Below are 23,188 nucleotides of genomic sequence, written 5' to 3'. Positions count from 1 at the left end.
GGGATTACTCCTATAAGCTGGTTTATTTGGTATGGCAGCCCCTGGAACAAAGTCAATTTGATGTTTTATCCCTCGAATAGGTGGTAGTCCACTTGGAATTTCATTTGGGAAGACATCTCCAAATTCCTTAAAAAGAGAAATCATTGAACTTGGCAATTCAAGTTCTTCAAAGTTAGTTTGATCATTAAAATAATTTTCTTTATAAATCAGGACCAGCAAAGGTTTCTTACACTCAATAACCTTATTAATATCCCCTAAACACAAATAAAAATTGCTACTTAACCTTTCTTTTCTTTCTTTTTCTTTTTCCCACTTGTATTGGCGCAAACCTTCGGATTTCCCTTCCTTCTCCAAGCTCTCGGGTTTGCCACTTTCTTTCCCCTCTCTTTCGACTTTTCCTTGATCTTTCCACTCAATATGAATCTTATAAACCTTAATTTGGTCAGCAACCTCAATCTTACCTCCTTGAAAGGGTGGTGAAGCCGTTGGTGCCATACTTGCTTTTTCCTTGAGCTTTTCGGCTTCTCTCCTTTGTTGTATTTGTAATTGGTCTTTGTAAACCTCTTTAGGAGATAATGGTTCCAGCTTGACCTTCTTCCCTTTAAACCTGAAAACAATACTATTTTTTCAACCAAAATGAGTAGCATCTTTATCAAATTGCCATGGCCTACCTAATAGTATATGTCCAGCAATCATGGGTACAATATCACATAAAACTACATCCTCATATCTAACTATATTAAATTTTACTTTGGCTTGTTTGTTTACTTTCATCTCACCACTATCATTAAGCCATTGTAATCTATATGGTTCAGGATGTTTTATTGTTTTTAAACCTAATTTATCAACGACAAGGTTACTTATTACATTAGTTCAACTCCCACTATCTATAATCATGCTACAAATTTTACCTTGTATTTCGCAGCGAGTGTGGAAGATGTTTTCTCTTTATATCTGCTCTTCATCTTTGTAGACAGCAAGTACCCTCCTTGAGACCAAATTTAGCTCAACATTTGATGTGTTTAATGGTTCAACCTCATCATCAAGTCCTTCATCTTCTTGTTCAATTTCAGCCTCACTAATCTCACTTTTGGATTCCACCAATCCATTACCCCTAATTACCATTATCCTTCTATTCGGGCATTGGCTGGCTATATGTCCTCTTCCTTGGCACTTGAAACAAATAATTTCTCTTGATTTTTGAGGTTTAGGTTCAGATTTTACCTCTCCTTTAATGGCTTGGGTAGATTCGACTTTAATTTCCTTCTTGGGTGGTTGGTAGTTTCTTCACCAAGTTTCGGCTTCAGCTTGCTTTCATAAGTGGAATTGTTTTTCCAGCCACTTGAACTTGTCCTTCCACTACTAGAAACTCCTCCAAACCGTGTGCTAACACCCTTCCTCTTAAATTGGTTCTCAAGCTTCATTGCTACATGCAACATCTCCTCAAATTCCAAGTATTGTTGTAATTCAAGTTGGTTGGCAATGTCACGGTTTAACCTTCCAAGAAATCGTGCCATTGTTGCCTCCCTATCCTCATTCATATTCAGCCTCATCATTAACATCTCCATCTCTTTGTAATAATCCTCCATGGACCTACTTCCTTGAGACAAAGATTGAAGCCGTTGATGCAGCAACCTATGGTAATAGGGTTGCACAAACCGCTTCCTCATGGCTCCTTTCATTTGACGCCATGTTGTAATCAAGTCATCACCAACTCTCCTTCGGTATTTTGCTCATTGGTCCACCATTGGAGAGCATAATGTCCAAACTCCATTGCTGCCAACTTCACCTTCTAACCCTCCAAATAATTATGGCGGTCGAATATCATCTCCATCTTTTCTTCCCACTCCAAATACGCCTCGGGATCACTTTTTCCCATGAATGGTGGGATGTTGATCTTAATATTTCCCAAATCATCATCTGTATCTTCCCTCCTATATCTTCCACGGCCAGCTCTATCTTGGACTGCAAAAGTTTCGTCCATACCTTCTTCAAAGTCTCCACCGAATGGCTCCTCATCAAATTCCTCTCTCGGTCTCTCGCGACCTCCTCGTCCTCGGCCTCGCCCTCCATGGAATTCTTGCCTATATCTTGTATTCGGCATTCTTTGTGAGCTTCTAGCCTTCCCATTCTTTGGCTCATATGCTCAACTTGAGCACTAACCCGCTGTATTGACTCCAAAACAGCTCTCATGTCCACTTGATCTCCACTCCTGGTAGCTCGGGCATCGCCATGGAGTGCTACGGACTCCTTCTCATTGATCCTCAAGGGTGGCTCTCCTCTCCTCATTCTTGATTCTGTCATGTTAGTATAATAATGCAGTAGAAAAAAAAATAGGACCTTACAATTTCACTCCCTTACGTGTAACACCCCGTCCCAAATCGCACCGGATTCCGTGCACGTTGACCGAGGTTGACCGTTGACCGTTGACCGAAGGGGTCAAAAGTTGACTTTTTGACTCGGTGAGAATTTTGAGTTGACTAAGGTACCGTGGCGAAGTGCACGATGCCATGAGTTCGTAGACTGGTAGCACGTCGAAAACGGAGCTACGGTTTGAAAGTTATGGACGAAACAAGTTGCGGTCCAAATTGTCCAAGGGGTGCCGGAGTTGACTTTTTATTCATGCAAGGTTGAGCGTTGACTCATGCATGGTTGTGAAGTGCTCATCGATACGAGTCTGTAGACTAGCGGTACGTCCGATTTGGACATGTGGTTTGAAAGTTATGGATCTGTAAAGTTTTTCAAATACCGTATTATTTTAATATTATTTTTACACACATAACGATGTGGCACGTGTGACTCAATGAAGGTGGCCATGTGTCACCATGATGAAAAGCCACATGTCAACCATGTTTAAAAATCAAATTATTTTTATTATTATTTTAAATAATAATATTTTTTTTTATTTAATTATTATTATTTTTCCTTTTTCCTTTTTCTTTTTCTTTTCCTTTTTCTTTTCTTTTTCTTTTTCTTTTTCTTTTCTTTTCCCCACGTGGGAAAACACCAATCCTTTCTTTTTCTTTTTCTTTTTCTTTTTTTTTCTTTTTTCCTTCTTCTTCCCCGAAATACACACACACACACGCAGCTTTTCTTTCTTCTCTCCCGACCGTCCCTCTCTCTCCCGTGTTTTTGAATTCCGGCCACCCATAGCCCTCACGCGCCAGCCACCAAGGAAGCCCGCCACCTCGCGAGCTTGGCCGCCAAGTTTCACGGCCAGCCGCCGCCGGACGCGCGCCGATCGGGCCGGAGAAGCCGCCGGCCGGCCAAGTTTCTCTCTCCTCTTTTCTTGTGTTTTCCGGCCAGCCCACTCCCAATTGAGCCTCCTATCCCCCTATTTTGGGTCCTCTGAATCCAAAAATGGCCTCCAATCTCAAAAATTCGAAGCGGTTTGCGAGATATGGAGAAGTGAACACCGGCCGAACCTTTCCGGCAAAATTCCGGCCACCCCCGGCGGAATTGGGGTCGACGGAGACCGGATTGGTGATCCTCGTTCCACGAGCTTCGATTCGGTATATCATTCGACCATTTTGGTTAAAGTTTGTGTTTTGACCCCCGGGTACCGGGTATTATTTACCCGATTAAAATATTAATTTATTTGACTGTCTGTGAATTTTGTTCTAGGAGCACTGGTGAGTCGTAGAATTGATCCCGTAGTGGATCATGGGTTAATTGCGTGCTCCAGGTGAGTGACCCACCTTCAAATTAATTTTGGGGAATTTAATTGATGAATATATTATGTGTGAATTAAATATTTGGAATTTAATTTCTATGTGCCAAATATTTATTGGATTTATTGTAGAATTATTTATGAATTTATTGGATTTAAGAAAATGCGAATTCTACAAAATTATGCCGTGTGGAATTATTTTATGGTTTTGAGGATTTTGAAATTGGTGTGGTTTTAATGGTAAATTGGGCATGATTTGATTTTCAAATATTTCAAAGAAAATATTTGGTTATATTGGTGATTTCAATTTTTATAAAATATGCCCATGGAATATTATGAGATTTGATTATGATATTTCGAGAAATTATTTATGCTATTGGGAAAATGTGGATATTTGAATTGATGGATTTGGAAGTTGGTGGATTTGAAAATCATGGAATTTATGGTATGGATTATAAGGAAATTGTGGAGAATTTCCCGGTTCAAGCGGATGGATTATGCCCGCTATGCTTATGAAAAATGTGAAATTTGTTTTATGATTTAAATTTATGGATTTTATGATTTTTAGATGCACCGTGCACGTACTGGTGTTCTGATTATGTGATATGGTATATGTGATATGGTTAGTGTGCACACGGTTGTGATTAGCGCGCAGGTGGGTGTGATTAGCGCGCAGGTGATGTGATTAGCGCGCAGGTGGGTGTGAGTAGCGCGCGGTTGATATTATGAGGGTGTCCTGTGGATGCCATCGGAGAGGGCGGCCACCCTCCTTTGGCCGGGACACCAGGTTAGCAACGGCGCAGTGGGACGCCACGCGACCGTATGCCGGTTTCTCTCTATAACCTCCTGTCTGGCAGTACCTCGGGACGCTGGGTACTCTGGCGCCACTGGTATATAGTGGGTGCATCAAATGATTTTCAGAACTGTGTTTTAAAAATAAAATGTTTGGAAACTGTATTGGAAAAATAAAATTAATTATTACTGCTTCCGATATTTAATTATTTGATGTCTTGGTTTTCGGGGAATATGAATAAAGGGTTTTGTGAAAATGTTTTAAAAGGGGAACCTTTCCAACTGAGAGAATTGTAAGGGTTTTGAGAGAAATTATTATTTCCAAATAATTATTATTTATACTTATTACTGTGATATTATATGGTATAGTAGTAGGGTCGCTCACTGAGATGATTAGCATCTCACACTCTTAAATTCCGTTCCTCTAGGTTCCAGGTTGTCGGTGTTCATTCGGATCGGACTTGATCTTCCTCGCTGTTTTACTTCGTGAAGTACCCTGTTCTTCTTTATTGCGGTTGTACTATTTCTTTCATTCTTGTTGTATTTATTTTGCACTGGATTACTGTATTTTTGTTTTGAAGTGCTGGAATTTGTGGAACCAATTTGTAGTTTGTGGGAGGAATAAGGGGATATTTTTGAAGTGTGTTTTCAGTGCAGGTAAATTTGTGGTAAGTAAATCCCTTAGGGGAGGTGCTGCCGGATTTTCCGTTGGAAGGTTCGGTGGTATTTTCCTGGGATCAGGGCTGTCTAGGGTTCCGGAGGAGGAATTCTGGACGGGTCCTGACAGTTGGTATCAGAGCTCTAGGTTCTAGTATTCCGAAGGGACTGTGCATTGTTGTGTGTCCCATCCATGTCTAGTCTCTCGTTTTACCCGCGTGGAAGCGTTCTTTCTGTTTGTCTCGAAGTAAATTCGTTGCCCGAGTTTGAATAACTCTAATCTTCGAGGGTGTCAATTAGGATCATCTAGCCTAACGGGAAATTCCTATGGCCTAGTCGATGGTCGAGGATGCCTTTTCTTTTTGAAGGTCAAGCTTATCATCGTGAATGGTATCCGTTTCGTTCATGGAGAAGAAGGATGATTGCCTAAGGATGTGTGTCGATCGATTTCAAGGCGTCAAAATATTTTCCCGATCGATTATCAAAATTTAAATGCTTTTCAAAGTGGTATTTGAAATTAAAGGTGTTTTATTCAAGTATTTTTGGTTTGTGCTCGTACATGTATCTGTATGTTATATTGTTGATATTATACTGCACCATATGGAGGCGGCGAACCAATGTGGTCCATGTAGAGCTAGCCCCATGATCATGTTGCCTACGAGCCCAGGGAATTGGACGGCCAATATAGGCAACCACCCTGGTTTGTATTGGTAGCAGAGTGTCGGCGACAGTTGGAATCATGGATTACGTAACATGTAGAAGGTGTCGTACGTACCTCCATTACAAGCGTGCATATTTTATTTTATGCTATGGATTTTAAGATATGATTTTCAATGTGGAGTTTTAACAACTGCCTATGCAAGTTAGGTATATTTGAAAAATATATTTTATTATTTGTTTTATGTTATGGTTTTTTCAAGAGCGACTTAAGGGTTAAGTATTGCCAGTCGAGAATCCAAAGAAGGGTATCGTTGAGTTCAAAAAGGAGATCTTAAAGGAAGTACGCGATTCAAAGTATGCGATACCCCCCAAGGGTATAAAGACGTATGGAATGCTCACTGGATGACATGGTGGTTTGGCACGATAAAGGAAGTTGCAAGATCCGAATAAAGGTACTTAAGTCACCGACAAGTAAAGTAGGGAGATGTAAATATGGATTTCGTGCTTAAACTATCGTTCACAAAGAGAAGGTACGACAGCGTTTAGAGAATCAAGCAAGCTCCGGATAGCGACTAAAGTTCTACTTGGTGGTTGATGAGGTTAATGAGATGAGGATGATTCCTTAGGCATGGTTGGATGTTTAAGCATGGTTATTTTCATTCTAGAAGCTAAGATCTTGATATCTTATTTCCTTGGAGATTTAAGGTTCGTATTGGTGGTGCTTTATCGATTCAAGGTGGTTGATATTGTTGGTGATAATTTACAATGATAAGGAGTATGATTTTTGGGACGTAGTTAGAATTTAAGAAGTGTGGAATACTTTATTGGGTTAAGGATCTAGTGATTTGTTCATAGTATTGGTGGTGATGCTAGAATTAAGATTTAAATTTCTTATTGCTTGAGGTGTGGATTCATGGAATTTATTTGAAATGGGGAAAACTTAGGGTTTTCAAGAATGGTATTTAGATGTTGAGAATTTTATTCATGACCTTGATGAATTTAGTTAAAAGAAAGATTGATGTTTGTCGAGGTTAAGATTATTGGTTAATCAATGAGGAGCAAGGGTTTTATAATTGTAAGTACTAGGAGGGTAATCGAAGACAAGTGAATTAATCTCAACCTTAACTTGGTGATACCAGTATTTGAGGAAATTAGACTTAAGTTCTAATCTTACCTTTTAAAGTGCTGATCGAGTCACGAGAGTTGGTTGTTGGTTTAAGGATGCATGCTTTAGAAGCACCTTATGGTTAGCGTTCGACTATGACCAAGACTTGCAGATCGTGTTCTCGTGGACCAATTTGACTATCCTTAATTAGTGGGCATGAGAAGGAAAGTTGCACAAGAGGGAAGTTAAAGTCACTATTAGGCGAATGTAGTGGCAGATGCTTTGAGTAGGAAGGCTACTGGATCCCTTGCTCACATCCAAGTCATCCAACTACCTCTCATGGTGGAGTTGAAGAAGATGGGGGTGTTAGTGCATATGCATCCTTCAGGAGTTCTCATGGCTAGCTTCCAGGTACGACCGGTGTTGGTGGATCGTATAGTAGAGACCCAAATGGAAGATTCTAAGTTGAGGACAATTAAGGGCAAGGTACAAGAAGGTCTTGATCCGGAATTTTCCATAAGGAGGATGGAGCCCTCGTGTATAAAGGACGACTTTGTGTTCCGGATACCCCAGGACTCAAGAAGGAGATTTTAGAGGAGGCGCACAGCTCGATGTATGCGATGCATCCTGGGAGTACCAAGATGTACCGGACGCTTGTTAAGTATTATTGGTGGATTGGTATGAAGAGAGAAGTGGCAGACTTCGTATCAAAGTGTTTGATTTGTCAACAAGTGAAAGCAGAAAGACAGAAGCCTTTGGGACTACTCCAATCTTTACCGATTCCCGTGTGGAAGTGGGAAGAACTCAACATGGACTTCGTATTCAAGCTTCCTTCCACACCTAGAAGGTACGCGGCATTTGGGTAATCATTGATCGTCTCACCAAGTCGGCACACTTCCTACCGGTACGAGAACATTTTTCACCCGAGAAGTTAGCCCAGTTGTTCGTGCAAGGCATACGTGAGATCAGTTCAAGATGGCCTTCTCTACTGAGTTTTGTCCTCCTGCCTACCGTGAAGCAAGAAGGAGAGAGTTCGAGGAACTACGACAGGGGAACATGACGGTGACAAAGTACGAGAGGAGATTCCGAGAACTATCAGAATTCTACATGCACCTAATTCCCGACGATCACACAAAGAAGGTGAGGTTCATAGACGGATTGAAAGAGAGTATCGGCTACACCCTTTCTGGATCAGTACATCCCACCTATCAGTCCGCCAGGGATGCAGCGCTCGAGCTAGAGAGACAGGAGAAGATACACAGACCCTCGAGGCGCAGATCATTCGAAGGTTCGTATAGCGGAGTACCTCGACAAGGGGCAGCTAAGAAGAGCCATAGCTCAGGCTCAGACAGTGATGGGTTAAGCCCACGAGGCAGATTCCAGAGGAGAGATAGTTATCGCATGCCCCAGCCAGCTCGCCATTCGATCAGTGTGGATGCAAGCTCGTATCAGCAGTCACGCATTGGTTCTCCGCGGATTTGTCCACTTTGTAGGGGGAATCATTCTGGGCAGTGTCAGATGGATGGTTTATGCTTTCGGTGTGGGCAGCCAGGTCACATAAGGAGGGATTGCCCTTATGGTAGCGGCAGTGTGCTAGAAGTAGGTCGACGGACACAGCATACGGGGATATTTCCAGGACAGAGTTCCCAGGGGAGTCAGCCAGTAGGAGTTTCTTCGGGATCAGTCCAGCCGTCTGCAGGATCGAGTCGAGGTAGAGGAAGGAGACCCCAGCAGACAAGTCAAGGCCGGGTGTTTGCTATGACGCAGCAGGGAGCCAGGACTACGCCCGACGATTTCACAGATCAAGTGATGGAAGCAGACCTGATCCTGTTGGATCTATCCGGACTTGAAGTAGTGTTGGGCATGGATTGGTTGGCAAGGAACTACTTAGTCGAGGAAGCGACATGGGATCCCGAAGTGCAGGTGTGTGATCAGAACCCTTGTTTGTTCCAGTGACGCGCGGAAATTTCGAGGACGAAATTTTTGTAAGGGGGGAAGGCTGTAACACCCCGTCCCAAATCGCACCGGATTCCGTGCACGTTGACCGAGGTTGACCGTTGACCGTTGACCGAAGGGGTCAAAAGTTGACTTTTTGACTCGGTGAGAATTTTGAGTTGACTAAGGTACCGTGGCGAAGTGCACGATGCCATGAGTTCGTAGACTGGTAGCACGTCGAAAACGGAGCTACGGTTTGAAAGTTATGGACGAAACAAGTTGCGGTCCAAATTGTCCAAGGGGTGCCGGAGTTGACTTTTTATTCATGCAAGGTTGAGCGTTGACTCATGCATGGTTGTGAAGTGCTCATCGATACGAGTCTGTAGACTAGCGGTACGTCCGATTTGGACATGTGGTTTGAAAGTTATGGATCTGTAAAGTTTTTCAAATACCGTATTATTTTAATATTATTTTTACACACATAACGATGTGGCACGTGTGACTCAATGAAGGTGGCCATGTGTCACCATGATGAAAAGCCACATGTCAACCATGTTTAAAAATCAAATTATTTTTATTATTATTTTAAATAATAATATTTTTTTTTATTTAATTATTATTATTTTTCCTTTTTCCTTTTTCTTTTTCTTTTCCTTTTTCTTTTCTTTTTCTTTTTCTTTTTCTTTTCTTTTCCCCACGTGGGAAAACACCAATCCTTTCTTTTTCTTTTTCTTTTTCTTTTTTTTTCTTTTTTCCTTCTTCTTCCCCGAAATACACACACACACACGCAGCTTTTCTTTCTTCTCTCCCGACCGTCCCTCTCTCTCCCGTGTTTTTGAATTCCGGCCACCCATAGCCCTCACGCGCCAGCCACCAAGGAAGCCCGCCACCTCGCGAGCTTGGCCGCCAAGTTTCACGGCCAGCCGCCGCCGGACGCGCGCCGATCGGGCCGGAGAAGCCGCCGGCCGGCCAAGTTTCTCTCTCCTCTTTTCTTGTGTTTTCCGGCCAGCCCACTCCCAATTGAGCCTCCTATCCCCCTATTTTGGGTCCTCTGAATCCAAAAATGGCCTCCAATCTCAAAAATTCGAAGCGGTTTGCGAGATATGGAGAAGTGAACACCGGCCGAACCTTTCCGGCCAAATTCCGGCCACCCCCGGCGGAATTGGGGTCGACGGAGACCGGATTGGTGATCCTCGTTCCACGAGCTTCGATTCGGTATATCATTCGACCATTTTGGTTAAAGTTTGTGTTTTGACCCCCGGGTACCGGGTATTATTTACCCGATTAAAATATTAATTTATTTGACTGTCTGTGAATTTTGTTCTAGGAGCACTGGTGAGTCGTAGAATTGATCCCGTAGTGGATCATGGGTTAATTGCGTGCTCCAGGTGAGTGACCCACCTTCAAATTAATTTTGGGGAATTTAATTGATGAATATATTATGTGTGAATTAAATATTTGGAATTTAATTTCTATGTGCCAAATATTTATTGGATTTATTGTAGAATTATTTATGAATTTATTGGATTTAAGAAAATGCGAATTCTACAAAATTATGCCGTGTGGAATTATTTTATGGTTTTGAGGATTTTGAAATTGGTGTGGTTTTAATGGTAAATTGGGCATGATTTGATTTTCAAATATTTCAAAGAAAATATTTGGTTATATTGGTGATTTCAATTTTTATAAAATATGCCCATGGAATATTATGAGATTTGATTATGATATTTCGAGAAATTATTTATGCTATTGGGAAAATGTGGATATTTGAATTGATGGATTTGGAAGTTGGTGGATTTGAAAATCATGGAATTTATGGTATGGATTATAAGGAAATTGTGGAGAATTTCCCGGTTCAAGCGGATGGATTATGCCCGCTATGCTTATGAAAAATGTGAAATTTGTTTTATGATTTAAATTTATGGATTTTATGATTTTTAGATGCACCGTGCACGTACTGGTGTTCTGATTATGTGATATGGTATATGTGATATGGTTAGTGTGCACACGGTTGTGATTAGCGCGCAGGTGGGTGTGATTAGCGCGCAGGTGATGTGATTAGCGCGCAGGTGGGTGTGAGTAGCGCGCGGTTGATATTATGAGGGTGTCCTGTGGATGCCATCGGAGAGGGCGGCCACCCTCCTTTGGCCGGGACACCAGGTTAGCAACGGCGCAGTGGGACGCCACGCGACCGTATGCCGGTTTCTCTCTATAACCTCCTGTCTGGCAGTACCTCGGGACGCTGGGTACTCTGGCGCCACTGGTATATAGTGGGTGCATCAAATGATTTTCAGAACTGTGTTTTAAAAATAAAATGTTTGGAAACTGTATTGGAAAAATAAAATTAATTATTACTGCTTCCGATATTTAATTATTTGATGTCTTGGTTTTCGGGGAATATGAATAAAGGGTTTTGTGAAAATGTTTTAAAAGGGGAACCTTTCCAACTGAGAGAATTGTAAGGGTTTTGAGAGAAATTATTATTTCCAAATAATTATTATTTATACTTATTACTGTGATATTATATGGTATAGTAGTAGGGTCGCTCACTGAGATGATTAGCATCTCACACTCTTAAATTCCGTTCCTCTAGGTTCCAGGTTGTCGGTGTTCATTCGGATCGGACTTGATCTTCCTCGCTGTTTTACTTCGTGAAGTACCCTGTTCTTCTTTATTGCGGTTGTACTATTTCTTTCATTCTTGTTGTATTTATTTTGCACTGGATTACTGTATTTTTGTTTTGAAGTGCTGGAATTTGTGGAACCAATTTGTAGTTTGTGGGAGGAATAAGGGGATATTTTTGAAGTGTGTTTTCAGTGCAGGTAAATTTGTGGTAAGTAAATCCCTTAGGGGAGGTGCTGCCGGATTTTCCGTTGGAAGGTTCGGTGGTATTTTCCTGGGATCAGGGCTGTCTAGGGTTCCGGAGGAGGAATTCTGGACGGGTCCTGACATTACGTGTTTCACTCAAATGAGGACTCGACACTCGTGTTTGTACACTTGTTTCGGCTTTTTACCCTCTTTTAAGCTCACACACTCTTGCCTTTTTCCACTCAATGAATTATCTCAAAGTTCTCATTAAAACACCCACAAACAGCAATTAGATCACTAGTATGCTTTAATTAAACTTATCAACAAACAGCAAGCAAAGGTAGGCAATACCGAAAGAATCTAACAAATCCTAATTTTCCGGCTTTCTAGACGAGAGGACACATAAAATAATGGGAAAATGTTGGAATTTTTAAAAACTGCACCAGATGGTAGTAGATTATGAGTTCAAGAATAAAATTCCAGAAAAAGAAATTCAAATACGAACAAGAATCAAAGAGAACAAAAATATAGAATAGTTGTTGGTTGTTCTTCTTTGTAATTCAAGTTTTTGTATCAAATCCTTTAGCTAATTTTAATCCAAATAATTTAGCACTCAAACTCAAATATCTAGAAGCAAAAATAACTCTCCAGAAACTCAGATATTGAATAAATAATCAAAAGAACCAGCAGTAGTTACAAGAAATTTCTAGCAACAAATCAAACTCCAACAAACCGAAATATATAATTTTTTTTATATTCGGCTTTACCTCTCTTTTTTTTTTCACTCACAGAACATAAACAACTTCAGTAGCAAGAATAATTACCAAAATTGCAATTCCAACTCCAAAACAAACACCAAACCCGTGACCTCCAAATAAACACAAATATGCAGTTTTTTTTTTTTTAAATCTGTTCGAATTTCTTTTCTTTTCTTTTCTTTTTTTTATTGAATATATGAATGCTAATATTGAAGACTAAAACAGAAAAGAAAAATCAACAAAAAAAAAACCAAAATTAACAAGAACAATAATGAAAGACAACCAACAAACTAGGAAACAAAGATATGGTAAAACAAGGAAATCTAATTCAACTAGGAATGAGTTTTTGTCTTTTTCTTTTTTCTTTTTTTTTTAAAGATGCAGAACGTGTATGGGATGGATGCAACCTTAACCTAATGCTAAAATTGCAGAATAACACAAAAACAAATAAAGTAAAAAAAGATAGATCAAACCTGAACAAAATTTTTCTCTGATACCAAATGATACAAACCTAGAACGACCTGCTCCTAAACCCGTATTATATTAGCCCAGATCTTAATTAAGTTCAAGTTATAATGGAATTGACCTCAACCCCTAACCAACCTATGGTTAGAAACCTTTGTATAATGTAGACGCCACAATAGGGGATGGAAAACCTATTGATAAGTCAAGCTAAAACAACCAATTCTCTAATGGTGTTTTAGGTGTTCTCAAAGAACGAAGAGATAATTAATCTCATAAGTATTTTCTCAATCAAATCAAAGTTGAATTCTTATTGAAAAATAAGCCTTTAAATAGGCTTTGAAAGAAACAAAATAAACCCTAAAAAAAACCCTAGGAAAAACCGGCCACACACACATAAAGAAGCCAAGTTGGCCGTAACTTTACTTCCTTTCCTAATCTAAGTTTGATTAATTAATTCCTTTATATTAAATTAGGAATTAATTAATTTACAATAAAATAAAAACTTTCCTAAAGTTATTTGTCCAGATAATAAATAAACAAAAACCCAAAAAGAAATAAAAGTCAATCGCAACTTGTGTCTAACTTATGTCTGCCTGATGTCCGAGCTAACTTATGTCTATCCGAACTAACTCATGTCGGTCCAAGCCAACTTGTGTCTATCCGAACTAACTCATGTCTGTCCGAGCCAACTTGTGTCTCGTCGAGCTAACTGATGTCTATCCGAGCTAAGTTGTGTCTGGCCGAGCTAACTGATGTCTGTCCGAGCTAAGTTACATGATACGAACCTATGATGACCTGCTCCTAAACCCGTATTATATTAGCCCGGATCTTAATTAAGTTCAAGTTCTAATGGAATGGACCTCAACCCCTAACCAACCTGTGGTTAGAAACCTTGGTATAATGTAGACGCCACAATAGGGGATGGAAAACCTATTGATAAGTCAAGCTAAAACAACCAATTCTCTAATGGTGTTTTAAGTGTTCTCAAAGAACAAAGAGATAATTAATCTCACAAGTATTTTCTTAATCAAATCAAAGTTGTATTCATATTGAAAAATAAGCCTTTAAATAGGCTACAAAGCCACGAAATAAAACCCTAAAAATAAAGAAAAACCGGCCACCACACATAAAGAAACCTAGTTGGCCGAAACTATACTTCCTTTCCTAATCTAAGTTTGATTAATTAATTCCTTTATATTAAATTAGGAATTAATTAATTTACAATGGAAAGAATAAAATAAAAACCTTCCTAAAGTTATTTGTCCAGAAAATAAATAAATAAAAACTAAAAAGTAATGGTAGTTTCCTAAAACAAAAAGTAAAAACAAATTAGGAAACTAAAAATGCTAGCCTTTTGATCAAGTTGACTTTGATTAATTTTTGACCTCTTTGAGCTCCAAATCAGCTTCTAGATGCTTTTTAGGATGAAAAATAAGCTGAATATGAAGTCCCACATGTTTCCCATGCTTGGAAAAATAAGAAAAGGCTAATACAGTAAAATACAGTAAAGCCAGCAAGAAATACAGCAAATTCGGCCAAATTGTTGATGCTGTCCATACAAGCCCTTTTGGATTGCATTTGAGGCTGCTTTAACTTGATTCCATTACCTCTTAGGCATATGTATTGAACCCATAAAGCATTGGAACCATTTCATGCTTCCCGGACTCCAAAAATGTACCAAAACCGTCACCCGGGTCCGTATCGGCTTCCACCACTTGGATGCTTAGAATAGGCTTTGTATCTTCAAGTATGGACAAGCTCTATTGAGATTGATTACCCCCTGCATAAATACTCCCAGGTTGCCCTTAAATCTCTTAATTTGAGCTCTTGAGATTGGCCTAGTCTTCATCCGTGTCGAGTCAGCACCCCAACGGGTTATCGGTTGAGCGGGCTCGGGCGGAATCACATCATTCCCCTCCTCTTGAAAAGGATTTGTCCTCAAATCAAGATCATCACCTGCAGAAAAAGGAGTTAAATCAGCAACATTAAATGCAACACTCATGTTACACTCACCCGGTAAATCAAGCTTGTAGGCATTCTTCTTATTTGGCTCCAAAACTTGAAAAAGTCCATCCATAGGCGGCATGAGCTTTGACTTTCTTTGTTTAGGAAACCTTTCCTTTCGTAAGTGCAACCAAACCAATTCTCCTGGATCAAACACTATTACAACAAAATCTAGAAATACATGCTCATTATGGTAAAAATTACAATTTTTAAAGTTAGCAAACAACATTTCCCAAATTTTCAAATTACCGTTAAGTAAAGCTCTCAACAATGCAGATAAACTTCTATGCAATAAAGACATCTTTAAATAAGTATCTTTAAAATTCATGGTTAGCAATGATTTCTTATTCATAATTACTTTATTAACATCACCAAAGCTAAGATAAAAATTTATATTTTTCCTTTCTTGTCTTCCTTTTCCTTTCTCACTCACGGCCATCTCACTTTCATCACTCTCGGCTTTTGCACCAAATTTCTCACTCTTGGTTTTATTAAAATTTTTCCACACAACCTGTAACACCCCGTCCCGAACCATGTCGGAATTTTCGTACGTTGACCGTTGACCATTGACCGAATGGGTCAAAAGTTGACTTTTTGACCCGGTTGGAATTTTAGGTTGACTGAGGTACCGTTACGAAGTACACGTTGGCACGAGTTCGTAGACTGGTAGCACGTTGAAAACGGAGCTACGGTTTGAAAGTTACGAGCAAAACAAGTTGAGGTCCAAACTGTCCAAGGGGTGCCGGAGTTGACTTTTTATTCATGCAAGGTTGAGCTTTGACTCATGCATGGTTGTGAAGTGCTCGTCGATACGAGTCCGTAGACTAGCGGCACGTCCGATTTGGACATGTGGTTTGAAAGTTATGGACCTGTAGAGTTTTTCAAACACCGTATTATTTTAATATTATTTTAATATTATTTTTTTATTATTTTTAAACGCGTAACGATGTGCCACGTGTGACTTAATGAAGGTGACCATGTGTCACCATGTTGAGAAGTCACATGTCAACCATGTGTAAAATCAAATTATTTTTATTATTATTTTAAATAATAATATTATTATTTAATTATTTTTATACATTTTATTTTATTTTCTTTTCTTTTTTTTTTCTTTTTCTTTTTTTCCCCACGTGGGAAAACACCCTTCCCTTTCCTTTTCCCCTTCCTTTCCTTCTTTTTCCCTGAGCATCAAAACACAGAACACGCACAGTTTTTTTTTCTCCCACCGGCCGTCTCTCTCTCTCCCGTGTTTAACTTTTCCGCCAAGCCCACCACCTCGCGACCTCAGCCACCAAATCTCCCGGCCAGCCGCAGCCGGACGCGCCCAGATCGGCCCGGCGAAGTAGCGGCGGCGAGGTGAAATTTTTCCGGCGATTCTCGCCGTTTCAGACCAACCCAACCCGTCCCATACCTCTATCCCACTATTTTCGACCACTCTAAGTCCATTTCCGGGGTTAGATTGCCCAAAATCCCCACCGTTTGAAAGATCCCTCAAGTTGAAAACTGGCCGAAGCTTCCCGATCAAATTCCGGCCACCTCCGGCGGAATTGGGGTCGATGGAGACCGAATTTGTGATCCTCGTCCCACGAGGTTCGATTCGGTATATCATTCGCCTATTTTGGTTAACGTTTGTGTTTTGACCCCCCCGGTACCGGGTATTATTTACCTGAATAAAATATTAATTTATTTGACTGTCTTTGAATTTTGTTCTAGGAACACCGGTGAGTCGTGGAATTGATCCCATGGTGGATCGTAGGTTAATTGCGTGCTCCAGGTGAGTGACCCACCTTTAAAAAATGTTTTTGGGGTAATTAATTGTATTTATGTGGTATTAAATTGGTATCTGAATTTATGCTCAAGTGGTGTACTTTAAATATAATCGGGAAAAAATATTATTTTATATATAATTACCCATTGGTGCTAAATGAAATTTTGGGGTCATTAAGAAATTCCCGATTATTATTTTATTGTGATTAAACGGTATTTATTACACATGAGCAAGTATTTTCAGTAATTGATTGTGTCTGGATTTTATATCATTTTTGGGCAATTAATTATGTTTAATTGGTATTTAAATTATGCTCATGTGGTACAATTTGGTTATGGTTTTATTGTGGTTTATGTGTTATATATGTTTCGTACCGGTTTATTTAATAAAAATGTGTGGGATGGTAAGTGTGAGAATTTAATGTATTTCCCACGGTAAATTTTGGAAAACGGTATGGTTGGTTAATAATGTTTATTTTGAGATGCACTCATACAGTATTGGTGTTCTGGTGTATGGTGTATGGACACGTGGTAGCGCGCGGTTATTATGTGGTTTAGCGAGCGGTATTATTTCTCCCGTGGTTGCCATTGGACTGGGCAGGCAAGTTTGATATTGGCCACAGCCGCCCCTCCCTTAGCCGGTAGATGGTTTTAGCAGCGGTACTGTCGGGACGCCGAAGTGCCGTTGCAGGTTTCTCTCTTTAACCTCCCCGCCAGTGGGTGCTCAGGACGCTGGGTATCGGAGGACATCACCGGTATATGGTGTGGTGCGTCAGGTGTAATTATCAGGTGTAATTTTCAAATAAAGTTTCAAACCCCAAATGGTACAAAATTATTTATTATAATTTATTGCAGTTTATTTATATTTGGGGTATTTATTTATTTATTTATTTATTTATTTGTTGTTTATTAAATTATTTGGTTCATTGGTTTTCGGGAAGTACGAATATCGGGTTTTGTGAAAATGTTTTAAAAGGGGAACATTTCCAACGGAGTGAATAGTGAGGGTTTTGAGAGAAAGTATTACTTCAATTGTTTATTTATTTATTTATTTAATTGTTCGGTACTGGTTAATTAAATTCCTTTATTTTTACATTATTAATATTAAATGTGTACAGTAGATAGGGTCACTCACTGAGATGATTAGCATCTCACACTCTTAAATTCCGTTCCCCTAGGTCCAGGTTGGAGACGTTGATTGTCCGGGATGAGCCCAACGTCTCAGTTCGTTGCCGAAGGTTCAAGAAGTTTTTCTTCCCTTTTTCCTCTCTGCCTGTATTGCTTCTTTATCTGTCATTTTATAAATTCCACATTTGTTGTATAATGCTCTGCATACTGTATTGGACGTGTAGTTGTTTCATTTATGCACTAGGTTGCTGCTGTTGTTATTTGGAGTGCTGTAATTTGTGGAACCAATTTGTAGTTTGCGGGAGGAATAAGGGGATGTTTTTAGAAGTGTGTTTTCAGTGCAGGTAAACTTTTGGTTAGTCCTACCCTTAGGGGAGGTGCTGCCAGATTTTCCGTTGGAAGGTTCGGTGGTATTTCCCTGGGATCAGGGCTTGTCTAGGGTTCAGGGGAAGGAATTCTGAACGGGTCCTGACACAACTTGAGTATGAGAAGACTTACCTTGGACAGCAAGCTCACCTTTTCCCTATTGATTGGATGGTAGTCCACTTGGAATTTCATTTGGGAAGACATCTCCAAATTCCTTCAAAAGAGAAATCATTGAACTTGGCAATTCAAGTTCTTCAAAGTTAGTTTGATCATTAAAATATTTTCTTTATAAATCATGACCAGCAAAGGTTTCTTACACTCAATAACCTTATTAATATCCCCTAAACTCAAATAAAAGTTGCTACTTGACCTTTCTTTTCTTTCTTTTTCTTTTTCTCTCTCGGATTGGCGCAAACCTTCGGATTTCCCTTCCTTCTCCAAGCTCTTGGGTTTGCCACTTTCTTTCCCCTCTATTTCGGTTTTTCCTTGATCTTTCCACTCAATATGAGTCTTAGAAACCTTACCTTGATCAGCAACCTCATTCTTACCTTCTTGAAAGGATGGTGAAGCCGTTGGTGCCATACTTGCTTTTTCCTTAAGCTTTTCGGCTTCTCGCCTTTGTTGCATTTGTAATTGGTCTTTGTAAACCTCTTTAGGAGATAATGGTTCCAGCTTGACCTTCTTCCCTTTAAACCTGAAAACAATACTATTTTCTCGACCAAAATGAGCAGCATCTTTATCAAATTGCCATGGCCTACCTAATAGTATATGTCCAGCAATCATGGGTACAATATCACATAAAACTACATCCTTATATCTACCTATATTAAATTTTACTTTGGCTTGTTTATTTACTTTTATTTCACCACCATCATTAAGCCATTGTAATCTATATGGTTCTGGATGTTTAATAGTAATTAAGCCTAATTTATCAACTACAATGTTACTAATTACATTTGTACAACTTCCACTATCAATAATCATACTACAAATCTTACCTTGAATTTCACATCGGGTGTAGAAGATGTTCTCTCTTTGAATTTCATCCTCATCTTTGTATGCAGCAAGTACTCTCCTAGAAAGCAAGTTTAATTCAGCATTGGATGCTTGCAAGGTTTCGGGTTCATCCTCCAAGTCCTCCTCCTCTTGCTTGGCTTCATCCTCACTTTCTTCACTTTCCGATTCTAGCTCGTCATTGCCCTTTAACACCATGATTCTTCTATTCGGGCATTGGCTAGCAATGTGTCCTCCTCCCTAGCACTTAAAACACACAACATCATGAGTTCTAAAAGGTTTAGGATCTAAGTTTACCTCATTCTTTGGTGCTTGGACAGATTTGATTCTAGTCTCCTTCCTTGGCTAGTTTGAACTTTCTTCTTTGACTTTCGGCTTTGGCTTGCTTTCATAGATGGGATTGTTCCTCCAGCCACTTGAATTGGACCTTCCACTGTTGGAAACACCTCCAAACCATGATCTTACACCCCTCCTCTTGAATTGATGCTCTAATTTAATAGCCACATGCAACATCTCCTCCAATTCCACATATTGTTGCAATTCTAGTTGATTGGCTATTTCACGATTCAAACCACCAAGAAACCTTGCCATGGTTGCTTTCCTATCTTCATTCAAGTTCAATCTCATCATAAGCATCTCCATCTCCTTGTAATAATCCTCCACGGATCCATGTCCTTGAGATAAAGATTGAAGTCTTTGATGCAGCAACCTATGATAGTGTGATGGTACAAATCACTTCCGCATGGCTCCTTTCATTTGTCGCCATGTAGTAATCAAGTCATCACCAACTCTCCTTCGGGTGTTTTGCTCATTGGTCCACCATTGGAGTGCATAATGGCCAAACTCCATTGCTGCCAATTTCACCTTCTTAGCCTCCGAATAATTATGGTGGTCAAATATCATCTCCATTTTTTCTTCCCACTCCAAATATGCTTCGGGGTCACTTTTTCCCATGAATGGTGGGATGTTGATCATGAAATTGCTAAGATTGTCATCTGTTTATTCCCTCCTATATCTTCCACGACCAGCTCTATCTTGGACAGCAAAAGTTTCATCCATACCTTCCTCAAAGTCTCCACCAAATGGCTCCTCATCAAATTCCTCTCTCGGTCTCTCGCGACCTCCACGTCCTCGGCCTCGTCCTCCATGGAATTCTTGCCTATTTCTTGTGTTCGGAATTCCTTGGGAAACTTCTAGCCTTCCCATCCTTTGATTCACTTGCTCAACTTGAGCACTAACCCGCTGTATTGACTCCAAAACAGCTCTCATGTCCATTTGGTCTCCACTCCCGGTAGCTCGGGCATTGCCATGGAATGCTACGGACTCCTCCTCATTGATCCTCAAAGATGGATCTCCTCTCATCATTCTTGATTCTGTCATGTTAGTATAATAATGCAATAAAAATAAAATAGGACCTTACCAATTTCACTCCCTTACGTGTTTCACTCAAATAAGGACTCAACACTCGTGTTTGCACACTTGTTTCGACTTTTACCCTCTTTTAAGCTCAAAACTCTTGCCTTTTTCCACTCAATGAATTATCTCAAAGTTCCAATTAAAACACCCACAAAACAGCAATTAGATCACTAGTATGTTTTAATTAAACTTATCAACAAAACAGTAGCAAAAAGTAGGCAATACCGAAAGAATCCAACAAATCCTAACTTTTCGGCTTTCTAGACAAGAAAACACAAAATAGTGGGAAAATGTTGGAATTTTTGAAAACTGCACCAGATGGTAGTAGATTATGAGTCCAAGAATAAAATTGTAGCAAAGGAAAGTCAAATTCAGCAAGAATCAAGTAGAACAAAAATATTGATTGATTGTTGGTTGTGTTCTTAGTAATCCAAGCTTTTATGTATCAATTCCTTTAGCAATTTTTATCCAATTTTTTTTTCTCTGCAACAATAATAATCTCCAACAACTCCAAATATTGAAAATATGACCAACAAATCAGCAGCTACAAGAAATTCCCAGCAACAAACTTCAACACCAAATTTAACCCAACCGAATTTTTTTTTTTTTTTTAATTCGGGTTTCTTCTTTCTTTTTTTTTTTTTTTTTGTTAAAAAAAATACTCACTGAATATCAACACAACTGCAGTAACAAGAAGAAACAACAAACTTGCAATTCCAACTCCTAATAATCACCAAACCCGTGACAAGAACAAAAGTGCAGTTTTTTTTTTGTTTTTTTTTCTTTTAAAGTTGTTGCCGCAAGTCACCTTCTGTTCTTTTTTTTTTTTTTTTTTTTTTTGCTTAAATGTATGAATGCAAATATTTAAGACTAAAACAGCAAAGAAAAAAAATCCACAAAAACAAAAATTACCAAGAACAAATATGAAAAATCAACCAACAAACAAGGAAACAAAGTTATAGTAAAACAAGGAAACCTAATTCAACTAGGAATGAGTTTTTGTTTCTTTTTTTTTTTTTTTATAAAGGGATGCTGAACATGTATGGGATAGATGCAACCTTAACCTAATGCTAAAATTGTAGAATAACACAAAAACAAATAAAGCAAATAAAGATAGATCAAACCTGAACAAAATTTAGCTCTGATACCAAATGATACGAACCTAAGACGACCTGCTCCTAAACCCGTATTATATTAGCCCGGATCTTAATTAAGTTTAAGTTCTAATGGAATGGACCTCAACCCCTAACCAACCTGTGGTTAGAAACCTTGGTATAATGTAGACGCCACAATAGGGGATGGAAAACCTATTGATAAGTCAAGCTAAAACAACCAATTCTCTAATGGTGTTTTAGGTGTTCTCAAAGAACAAAGAGATAATTAATCTCACAAGTATTTTCTTAATCAAATCAAAGTTGTATTCATATTGAAAAATAAGCCTTTAAATAGGCTACAAAGCCACGAAATAAAACCCTAAAAATAAAGAAAAACCGGCCACCACACATAAAGAAACCTAGTTGGCCGAAACTATACTTCCTTTCCTAATCTAAGTTTGATTAATTAATTCCTTTATATTAAATTAGGAATTAATTAATTTACAATGGAAAGAATAAAATAAAAACCTTCCTAAAGTTATTTGTCCAGAAAATAAATAAATAAAAACTAAAAAGTAATGGTAGTTTCCTAAAACAAAAAGTAAAAACAAATTAGGAAACTAAAAATGCTAGCCTTTTGATCAAGTTGACTTTGATTAATCTTTGACCTCTTTGAGCTCCAAATCAGCTTCTAGATGCTTTTTAGGATGACAAATAAGCTGAATATGAAGTCCCACACGTTGTCCATGCTTGGAAAAATAAGAAAAGGCTAATACAGTAAAATACAGTAAAGCCAGCAAGCAATACAGCAAATTCGGCCAAATTGTTGATGTTGTCCTTGCAAGCCCTTTTTGATTGCATTTGAGGCTGATTTAACTTGATTCCATGACCTCTTAGGCATATGTATTGAACCCATAAAGCATTGGAACCATTTCATGCTTCCCGGACTCCAAAAATGTACCAAAACCATCACCCGGGTCCGTATCGGCTTCCACCACTTGGATGCTTAGAATAGGCTTTGTATCTTCAAGTATGGACAAGCTCTATTGATATTGATTACCCCCTGTATAAATACTCCCAGGTTGCCCTTAAATCTCTTAATTTGAGCTCTTGTGATTAGCCTAGTCTTCATCCGTGTCGAGTCAGCACCCCAGCGGGTTATCGGTTGAGCGGGCTCGGGCGGAATCACATCATTACATCCGATGTCCGAAGTCCAAGATCAGATGTCCAAGGCAAGGCTTCGATGTCTGAGGTAAGGCTCCGATGTCCAAGACAAGGGTGTCCGATATAAAATGTCCGATATATGAGTATCCGAAGTATTAGCCTCCACCACTTGGATACTTAAAACAGGTCTTTTATCTTCAGGTATGGACAAGCCCTTTTGAGAATGAATTACTCTCTGGATAAAGGCAGCAAGGTTATCCTTAAACCTCTTAGCTTGAGCCCTAGTGATCGGTCCAGTCTTCATCTGTATTGGATCAGTACCCCAGTGAGTTGTCGGTGGTGTAAGCTCGGGCGGGTTCACAGCACGAGGCAAGACTCGTCCGAA

The 23,188-nt window shown here is 39.3% G+C and overlaps 1 protein-coding gene across 1 annotated transcript; it reads left to right on the top strand.

The window, feature by feature from the left end:
• The first annotated feature begins 2,391 nt into the window (after positions 1-2,391).
• Positions 2,392-11,762, top strand: LOC132803711 (uncharacterized). Its single transcript, XM_060817074.1, has 5 exons — positions 2,392-3,512; positions 3,625-3,685; positions 4,891-10,034; positions 10,147-10,207; positions 11,413-11,762. The coding sequence occupies exon 3, from the start codon at positions 7,860-7,862 to the stop codon at positions 8,838-8,840; it is 981 nt and encodes a 326-aa protein (XP_060673057.1). The 5' UTR covers positions 2,392-3,512; positions 3,625-3,685; positions 4,891-7,859; the 3' UTR covers positions 8,841-10,034; positions 10,147-10,207; positions 11,413-11,762.
• Positions 11,763-23,188: the final 11,426 nt, after the last annotated feature.

This window comes from Ziziphus jujuba, chromosome 5 (genome assembly GCF_031755915.1).
Source record: "Ziziphus jujuba cultivar Dongzao chromosome 5, ASM3175591v1".
NCBI lineage: Eukaryota > Viridiplantae > Streptophyta > Magnoliopsida > Rosales > Rhamnaceae > Ziziphus > Ziziphus jujuba.
The sequence above is the reverse complement of the archived record's forward strand: the minus strand, read 5'-3'. Positions and strand labels throughout refer to the sequence as shown.

Bases quoted from the DNA above. Each gene is read 5' to 3' on its own strand.
- LOC132803711 (XM_060817074.1), top strand. From the start codon at position 7,860: ATGGCCTTCTCTACTGAGTTTTGTCCTCCTGCCTACCGTGAAGCAAGA.